The sequence below is a fragment of the Eriocheir sinensis genome, chromosome 61 (assembly GCF_024679095.1).
Source record: "Eriocheir sinensis breed Jianghai 21 chromosome 61, ASM2467909v1, whole genome shotgun sequence".
Classification (NCBI taxonomy): Eukaryota; Metazoa; Arthropoda; class Malacostraca; order Decapoda; family Varunidae; genus Eriocheir; species Eriocheir sinensis.
Genome location: NC_066569.1, coordinates 5,077,637 through 5,087,636, shown reverse-complemented (window position 1 = coordinate 5,087,636; position 10,000 = coordinate 5,077,637). Strand labels below are relative to the sequence as shown.

Below are 10,000 nucleotides of genomic sequence, written 5' to 3'. Positions count from 1 at the left end.
ACCTTACCCTACCTTACCTAACCTTACCTTACCTTACCTAGTGTGCCGATCTGTTTCCTTACCAATCCATTCTTACCTATACATTCTTAACTTTTCCTTCTTGCCTTATTCTTCTTACCTAAATGTCCTTACCTTAATGTTCTTCCCTTCTTTTTTTTGGTAGATTTTGTTGCTCGGTTTTATTTATTTTTTCTGTTTCCTGTGTGTGTGTGTGTGTGTGTGTGTGTGTGTGTGTGTGTGTGTGTGTGTGTGTGTGTGTGTGTGTGTGTCTGTGTGTGTGTGTGTGTTATTGTTTTCAAATGTCATAGGCGTAAAGAAATAAAAATATATATATCCATTTCCTTCCTCCTCTCTCTCTCTCTCTCTCTCTCTCTCTCTCTCTCTCTCTCTCTCTCTCTCTCTCTCTCTCTCTCTCTCTCTCTCTCTCTCTCTCTCTCTCTCTCTCTCTCTCTCTCTCTCTCTCTCTCCCCCCCTGAAGCTATGAGGTGTGAGATGAGAATATTCTCTCTTTCCCTCCCTCCCTCTCCTCCTCTCTCCCTCCCACTCTCTCCCTCTCCCTCCCTCTCTCTCTCTCTTTCCTCTCTTTCCCTTCCTCTCTCATCTCTCACTATTTTTTTTTCACTTTCTTTCCTCTTTCTCTAGTCCTTACCTCCTCCTCCTCCTCCTCCTCCTCCTCCTCCTCCTCCTCCTCCTCCTCCTCCTCTTCTTCTTTGATCCTTCTCTCCATTCTTCTTCCCTTCTTACTTCTTTTATTTCTTACTTTTTTGTCTTTATTTTTACTTTACTTTTTTGGGCGTGAATTTTATGGGTGTGAAAAATGTGTGTTCTTGTGGATGTTTCTTTTTTTATCTGTCTGTCTGTCTGTATGTATGTATGTCTGTGTCTGTGTCTGTGTGTCTGTATTTATGTCTGTCTATCTATCTATCTGTCTGTCTATTTGTCTATCTATCTATCTATCTATCTATTTATCTATCTTTCTTTCTATCTATCTTTCTTTTTCATCTATTTTCACCATTCCTTATTTCCTTTCCCTCTTTTTCTCCTCTTTTCTCCATTCTTTTCCTCTTTCCTTCCCCTCTTTTTCCCTCTTTCTCTTTCCCTCCTTTTATCTTTTTCCTCCTTCCTCTCTTCCCTTCCCCCTCTCTCCCCTAATTCTATCTATTTGTCTATCTATCTATCTATCTATCTATTTATCTATTTATCTATCTTTCTTTCTATCTATCTTTCTTTTTCATGTATTTTCACCTTCCCTTATTTCCTTTCCTTCTTTTTCTCCTCTTTTCCCCATTCTTTTCCTCTTTCCTTTCCCTCTTTTTCCTTCTTTCTCTTTCCCTCCTTTTATCCTTTTCCTCCTTCCTCTCTTCCCCTCTTCTCCTCACCCCCTAATTCTATCTATCTATCTATCTATCTATCATTTATCTTTCTATCTAATTATCTTTTTCATTTATTTCCACTTTTTCTTCTATTTCCTTTTCCTCTTTTCCTCCTTTCCTCATTTTTCCCTTTTTCCTTTTCCCTCTTTCCCACTCTCTTCCCTCTCTTCTCTTTTTCCTTCCCCTCTTTTCCTTCTGTCAACATTCTTTTCCCCTCCTTTCCCCTCTTTTCTCTCCCCTCCCTTTCTCTCTCCCCTTCCTTTATTCCCCTCCCCCTCTCCCTCTCTCCCTTCATTCTCTTCCCCTTCCTCTCCCTTCCATCACTGTTCTTGCAAATGGGTCAGTCAGTGTGTGTGTGTGTGTGTGTGTGTGTGTGTATGTATGTATGTATGTATGTATGTATGTATGTAACTAAAACTAACCCAATATTACCCCGAAACCATATCCCATTTCTCTTCTCTCCCCTTCTCCCCAACTCTCCCCTCCCCTCTCCCCACCTCTCATCCCCTCTCCCCATCTCCCCAACCCATTTCCCCAACCAAATTAACTAACATAATATCCCCTCAAAACCAAATCTCTTCCCAATCCTTCACTTTTCACTCCACCTCTCCCCATCTCTCATCTTCTCTCCCCATCTCCCCAGTCCACATCCCCAACCAAACTAACTTAACCCAATATCCCCTCAAAACTAAATCTCTCCCCAATCCTTCACTTTTTTCTCCCCTCTCCCCTTCTCTCACCCCTCTCCTCATCTCCCCGCAGAAGGATCACCGCTGGAACGGGCTGATCGGGGACCTGCTGAGACGGGACGGGCTGGGGGCGGAGATGGCGCTGACCAGTCTCAAGATCAACAAGGAGAGGGAGAGTGTCGTGGATTTCACCGTGCCCTTCCTCGAGTCGGGCATCGCTATCGTGGTGGCTAAACGGACCGGTATCATCTCCCCCACGGCTTTCCTCGGTGCGTGGGGAGTATGGGGAATGGATGGTATAGGGAAGGATGTGTATAGGGGTGATGCATGTATGGGGGAGTATAGAGTAAGGAGGTGGAGGAGAAGTAGAGGGAGAGGAGGAGGAGGAAAAAGTAGAGTAAGAGGAGGTGAAGGAGGAGGAGAGGAAAAGGGTGAAGGCGGTAAAGAAACAGGAAATAGAGTAGAGGAAAGAAGAAGAAAATGAAGAAGGAGGATGATGAAAAAAAGAACAAAAAGTAAAAGAGGAGGAGGAGGAGGAGAAGGAGAAACAGAGGAGGAGAAAGAGAAGAAGAAGAAATTGAGAAGGGGAAGCAGGAAAAGAAATAGAGAGAAAGGAGGAGGAAAATAAACAGAGAAGGAAGAATGAGAAAAAGATGTAGAGAAAGAGGAAAAAAAGAGAATGAAAAGATAGAAAAAGAGAAACAAAACAGAACAAAAACAAAAACAATACAGAAAACCAGGAGAGAGAGAGGAAAGATCATTAAGAACAGCATATTAATCTCCCCTCTCTTTCCCTTCCCTTCCAGAACCGTTCGACACCGCCTCCTGGATGCTGGTCGCCTTCGTTGCTATCCAAGTCGCAGCGTTGACCATCTTCCTTTTCGAGTGGCTCAGTCCGGGCGGGTACAACATGAGGGTGAGTGTGAGGGAGAGGGAGAGGAAGGGAGGGAGAGGGAGGGAGAGGAAGGGTGTGTGTGTAAGAGAGAGATAGGGTGAAAGAGAGAGTGTGTATGAGAGAAAACATGGAGGAAGAGTTTGTGGGTTAGAGAAAGAGAGGAAGAAAGAGGGAGAGAAAGGTTGAAAGAGGGAGAGAAAGGGAGGAAGAGGCAGAGAAAGGGAGAAAGAGAGAGAGGGAGAGAATGTGTGAAAATGAGAGGGAGAGAGAGAGAGAGACAATGTGTGAGAGAGAGAAATGGAGACAATTTGAGAGAGAGAGAGAGAGAGAGAGAGAGTTTTTTTTGGTTAGATTTTAGTGATAGGAATATTTTAGGTCTGTGTGTGTGTGTGTGTGTGTGTGTGTGTGTGCGTGTGTGTGTGTGTGTGTGTGTGTCATAATCTTTTCATTCCTTCACTCAAAAAATTAAAACATTGTTGCATCTTATTTCTTTTTCTTTTTCTTGTTTTATTTTGTTTTTGTTTTTTCTTCTTTTTCTTGTTAATGTTTTTTTTCTTGTTATTTGTTTATATTATGCATCTTTTTTTTCTCCATCTTTTTCTTCTTCTTCGTCTTCTTCTTCTTCTTCTTCTTCTTCTTCTTCTTCTTCCTTCTCCTCTTTCTCCTCCTCCTCCTCCTCCTCCTCTTCGTAAGCCGTATGGACCATTATCTGGGGCGTATCACCCTCGCGGGGCCACTCAGCGAGCATAACCTGCACGTGGGCCACTCAACAAGCATTGCCTCCATAAACGGGTCCCCGCACGCAGCATAACACCAACACACACACACACACACACACACACACGAGGCCCCTTACTCAGCATTATCTATCCTACCCCCCCCGGGCCACTCAGGAAGCATAGTCTCACCTCCTGGGGCCACTCAGTAAGGATTGTGTAGTATATTTAGCCACTCAGTAAGCATAATGATGAGTTTTTAGCGTTTGTTTTAGACGGATTGTTTTTTTCTTTTTTTTTGTATTTTCACCCACTCAGTAAGCATATTTCTCAGGTATTTCCACTCAGTAAGCATAATGAACAAAAACAAACCACTCAGTAAGCATATTTTGAAGTTATTTCCACTCAGTAAGCATAATGAACAAAAACAAACCACTCAGTAAGCATATTTGAAGTTATTTCCACTCACTAAGCATAATCAACAAAAACAAACCACTCCGTAATCATATTTCGAAGTTATTTCCACTCAGTAAGCATAATGAAGAAAAAATAAACCACTCAGTAAGCATATTTCGAAGTTATTTCCACTCAGTAAGCATAATCAACAAAAACAAACCACTCAGTAAGCATATTTCGAAGTTATTTCCACTCACTAAGCATAATCAACAAAAACAAACCACTCCGTAATCATATTTCGAAGTTATTTCCACTCAGTAAGCATAATGAACAAAAACAAACCACTCAGTAAGCATATTTCGAAGTTATTTCCACTCAGTAAGCATAATGAACAAAAACAAACCACTCAGTAAGCATATTTCGAAGTTATTTCCACTCAGTAAGCATAATGAACAAAAACAAACCACTCAGTAAGCATATTTCGAAGTTATTTCCACTCAGTAAGCATAATCAACAAAAACAAACCACTCAGTAAGCATATTTCGAAGTTATTTCCACTCAGTAAGCATAATGAACAAAAACAAACCACTCAGTAAGCATATTTCGAAGTTATTTCCACTCAGTAAGCATAATGAACAAAAAACAAACCACTCAGTAAGCATATTTCGAAGTTATTTCCACTCAATAAGCATAGTTTAACGTATTTCCCACTCAGTAAGCATATTTTAACGTACCTTCCACTCAGTAAGCATATTTGAGCTTTTTCCCACTCAGTAAGCATAAGAAACGTTGATGAACCCACTCAATAAGCATTTTGTGTTCCTATTTCCACTCAATAAGCATAGTAAACGGCAATTAACCCACTCAGTAAGCATATTTCATCGTTTTCTCCACTCAGTAAGCATATTTTAACGTTATTTTCACTCAGTAAGCATAAAGAATGTAAATTAACCCACTCAGTAAGCATATTTCATCGGTATTTCCACTCAGTAAGCATATTTTAACGTTATTTCCACTCAGTAAGCTTAAAGAACGTAAATTAACCCACTCAGTAAGAATATTTCATCGGTATTTTCACTCAGTCAGCATATATTATCTTTTTTCCCACTCAGTAAGCATAATGAACACTACTCAACCCATTCATTAAGCATTTCTACGCTAAAGACCCACTCAGTAAGCATATTTCATCTTTATTTTCACTCAGTCAGCATATATTATTTTTTTCCCACTCAGTAAGCATAATGAACACTACTCAGCATGTTCAGTAAGCATTTCTACGCTAAAGACCCACTCAGTAAGCATATTTCGTCAGCAGGGCCACTCAGACAGCATATATCCCCTTCAGGCCACTCAGAACGAATAAACTACCCAAATCCACCACTCAGAGCGCATAATGTCTTGATCAGGGCCACTCAATCAGCATATTTTTTCTGCTTCCACCACTCAGTAAGCATATTTTCTCTTGTAGGCCACTCACTCAGCATATTTCCTATTTCCACCACTCAATCAGCATATTTCCTATTTCCACCACTCAGTCAGCATATTTCGCTCTCCGTGGCCCCTTAGAGCGCATATTTTCCTCTCCAAGGCCCGTCAACCAGCATATTTTATTGTTTCCACCACTCAGTGAGCATATTTCCTTCCCTGTGGCCCCTCAAAGCGCATAATCACATTCATAAGAGCATCTATAGCATACATTTTCTTACTGGGCCCCGCAATCAGCATATTCGGTTCAAGGCCACTCATTGAGCATACTTCCTATTTCCACCACTCAGTAAGGATATTTCTCCCTCTCCGTGGCCCCTTAGAGAGCATAAACGAACATTCACAGCATACATTTATCTTCACAAGGCCCCGCAATCAGCATATTCGCTTCAAGGCCACTCATTCAGCTTTTTCTCTATTTCCACCACTCAGTAAGCATATTTCTCCCTCTCTGTGGCCCCTTAGAGAGTATAAAAGAACATCCACAGCATACATTTTTCGCCACGGGGCCCCTCAATAAGCATATAATTCGCTTCAAGACCACTGAATAAGCATAATTTCCTTCCTGTATGCCACTCAGAGCGCATAATTCCCCTTCCAGGCCACTCAATAGGTATAATTCCCCTCCCAGTACCCTCAGAGCGCATAATGTCCCCTCCCAGGCCACTCAGCGAGCATAATACCCCTCCCAAGCCACTCAGAAAGCATAATTCCTCTCCCAGGCCACTCAGTAAGCATAATTCCCACTACCAGGCCACTCGGTAAGCATAACTCCCCTCCAGACCACTCAATAAGCATAATTCCTCGCCTAGGCCACTCAGTAAGCATAATTCCCACTACCAGGCCACTCGGTAAGCATAACTCCCCTCCAGACCACTCAATAAGCATAATTCCTCTCCTAGGCCACTCAATAAGCATAACTCCCCCCTCCCATGCCACTCAGAGTGCATAATACCCCCCTCCTAGGCCACTCAGCGAGCCCCGTGCTGCAGACTGGCCCAGGTTGCCACTTTGTTAATAAAGAGCCGTTTTTCCGAGCCACTCACCAAGCATAATGTCTCGGCCTTCCACTCACTAAGCATAAAACATTCAGGGCTCCTCCTTTCTTCCTTGCCCTCCTTCTCCTCCTCCTCCTCTTCTTCATATCTTCCTCTTCCTCCTCCTCCTTCTTTCTTTTCGTTATTTCTTTCTCTTCTTGGTTCTCTTCCTCCTCTTCGTCTTCCTCCTCCTCCTCCTCCTCCTCCTCCTTCTCCCCCTCCTCCTCGTCTTCCTACTCCTCCTCCATTCTTTCTTTTTCCTTCCTCTTCCTCATTTCTCATTCAGGTTCTTGCTCTTCTTTCTCTCTCTCCCTCCTCCTTCTCCTGCTCCTCCTCCTCCTCCTCCTCCTCCTCCTCCTTTCATTTGCTCTCTTCCTCTCCCTCTTCCTCTTCCTCCTCTTCCTTCCTTCCTTCCTCTTTCACTCCTCTTTCTTTCTCAGGTTTTATTCTTTCTCTTCATTTTTATTCTCTCTCTCTCTCTCTCTCTCTCTCTCTCTCTCTCTCTCTCTCTCTCTCTCTCTCTCTCTCTCTCTCTCTCTCTCTCTCTCTCTCTCTCTCTCTCTCTCTCTCTCTCTCTCTCTCTCTCTCTCTCTCTCTCGTGAATTAGAGAAACACAAACTCTTTCCTCCAGTTTATTTATTTACCTCCTCCTCCTCCTCCTCTTCCTCCTCCTTCTCCTCCTCCTCCTCCTCCTCCTCCTCCTCCTCCTCCTTTTCTGCCTCAAATCTTTCAACCTTTTTATTTTCCCTCCCTTCCTCCCTTCCTTTTTTCTTTTCTCCCTCTCCTCCTCCCTCTCCCTCCTTCCCTCCCTTCCTCTCCTACTCCCTTTTTATCTTCTCTCTCTCTCTCTCTCTCTCTCTCTCTCTCTCTCTCTCTCTCTCTCTCTCTCTCTCTCTCTCTCTCTCTCTCTCTCTCTCTCTCTCTCTCTCTCTCTCTCTCTCTCTCTCTCCTTTCTTCTTCTATTCATCTTATTTCTTCGTAAAATCAAAGGAATTTAAAAGAGATAGAGAGAGAAGAAAAGAAAGAGCAGCAGTGGGATACAAAACAAGAGAGAGAAGAAAGAAAGAATAAGGCTATAATTTTATCACTAAAATTATTATTATTATTATTATTATTATTATTATTATTATTATTATCATTATCACTAAAATTACTTCAGTTTGCACGTATATAATAAATCTTGTGTTTAGGAATGCAATTATTTTTATTATTATTATTATTATTATTATTATTATTATTATTATTATTATCATTATTATTATTAACTTTTGATTTAACTCTTTCAGACGGGGCACTTGGAGGTATGTGGCAGCCCCCACTCCCCCCCTCCTCCCTTCTTCCTTCCCTTTCCTCCTCCTCCTCCTCCTCCTCTTCCTTCCTTCATTCCTTTTCTCCTCCCTTCTACAGACAAATATGGAAGAAAGGAAGAGAGGGAGGAAGTAGGTGGAGGAAGAGGAAGGGAGAACTGGAGAAGAGGAGGAAGAGAAGGAAAGAAGGAGGAGGAGGAGGAGGAGGGAGGTTGTGTGCGTGTGTGTACGTTTGTGTGTGTACGTGTATTTCCGTAGGTAGGCTTATGTGCGTCTTTTTAGTGTACATGGGCTTTGTGTGTAAGTGTGTGTACGTGTGTGTGTGTGTGTGTGAGAGAGTGTGGCATTAGTAGCTTGTCTCTCTCTCTCTCTCTCTCTCTCTCTCTCTCTCTCTCTCTCTCTCTCTCTCTCTCTCTCTCTCTCTCTCTCTCTCTCTCTCTCTCTCTCTCTCTCTCTCTCTCTCTCTCTCTCTCTCTCTCTCTCTCTCTCTCTCTCTCTCTGTCTGTCTGTCTGTCTCTCTCTCTCTCTCTCTCTCTCTCTCTCTCTCTCTCTCTCTCTCTCTCTCTCTCTCTCTCTCTCTCTCTCTCTCTCTCTCTCTCTCTCTCTCTCTCTCTCTCTCTCTGTCTGTCTGTCTCTCTCTCTCTCTCTCTCTCTCTCTCTCTCTCTCTCTCTCTCTCTCTCTCTCTCTCTCTCTCTCTCTCTCTCTCTCTCTCTCTCTCTCTCTCTCTCTCTCTCTCTCTCTCTCTCTCTCTCTCTCTCTCTCTGTCTGTCTGTCTGTCTGTCTCTCTCTCTCTCTCTCTCTCTCTCTCTCTCTCTCTCTCTCTCTCTCTCTCTCTCTCTCTCTCTCTCTCTCTCTCTCTCTCTCTCTCTCTCTCTCTCTCTCTCTCTCTCTCTCTCTCTCTCTCTCTCTCTCTCTGTCTGTCTGTCTCTCTCTCTCTCTCTCTCTCTCTCTCTCTCTCTCTCTCTCTCTCTCTCTCTCTCTCTCTCTCTCTCTCTCTCTCTCTCTCTCTCTCTCTCTCTCTCTCTCTCTCTCTCTCTCTCTCTCTCTCTCTCTCTCTCTCTCTCTCTCTCTCTCTCTCTCTCTCTCTCTCTCTCTCTCTCTCTGTGGTATCTCTATCTGTCCTCTCTCTCTCTCTCTCTCTCTCTCTCTCTCTCTCTCTCTCTCTCTCTCTCTCTCTCTCTCTCTCTCTCTCTCTCTCTCTCTGTCTGTCCTCTCTCTCTCTCTCTTATAATCTCTCTTAGAAGTGTTGTATTTCTGTTTATCTGTTTGTCAGTTGCCTGTCTGTATATCTATCTATCGGCCTGTTTAGTATCTATTAGTTTCATAGTCTGATTTGATAGATAATAGAAGTGATGTTAGATATGTTTCTCTCTCTACCTATCTACCTCTGTCTATCTATCTATCTCTATCTGTCTATCTATCTATCTATCTATCTATCTACCTATCTGTTTTTCCTCTCCTTCCTTCGTTCCATCATTCGTTCCTTTCTTCCTTCCTTCCTTTCTTCGTTTCTTTCTTCTTTCCTTCCTTCCTTTCTTCGTTTCTTTCTTCTTTCCTTCCTTCCTTTCTTCCTTCCATCTTTTATTCTTTTCTCATATTCTTTTCTTCCTTTTCTGCATTCACCATCTTTCTTCTTCCTTACTATTTCTCTTATTTTCTTTCTCTTCTTTCTTTATCCATCTACTTATCTTTCTTTCCTATCTTCCTCCTTTATCTACTCTCTCCTCATTCTCCTTCCTTTCTTCTCTTTACACTAATCCTTCATTTACTTAATTATCTCTTTCTCTTTCTCTTTCCTACTCCTCCTCCTCCTCTTCTTCCTCCTTCTCCTCTCTTCCTCTCTCATTCCTTCACTTCCTCATCTCATTTATTTTCCATCTTATCTCTTCTCTATTTTTCTCCTCCTCCGCCTCCTCCTCCTCCTCCTCCTCCTCCTCCTCCTCCTCCTCCTCCTCTTTATTCCCTTCATCTCCTTCCATTAGTCTTTATTGGTTTGCATAATTTAGTAAGATTTTTTTTACTTCTCATTTAATTATAATTTTTTCACACTTTATTTTTCTTCTTTTTATTTTCTTTGGCGTTGGAATTTGTTTTGATATTC

The 10,000-nt window shown here is 42.5% G+C and overlaps 1 protein-coding gene across 1 annotated transcript in view; it reads left to right on the top strand.

The window, feature by feature from the left end:
• The window catches only part of LOC126986214 (glutamate receptor ionotropic, NMDA 2B-like), a 118,365-nt gene that overhangs the window by 47,451 nt on the left and 60,914 nt on the right, over positions 1 to 10,000 (top strand). The window contains exons 11-12 of the mRNA XM_050842184.1: positions 2,136 to 2,331; positions 2,869 to 2,978. Of these exons, the coding sequence (XP_050698141.1) occupies positions 2,136 to 2,331; positions 2,869 to 2,978 (306 nt within the window). The remainder of the gene's footprint in view (positions 1 to 2,135; positions 2,332 to 2,868; positions 2,979 to 10,000) is intronic.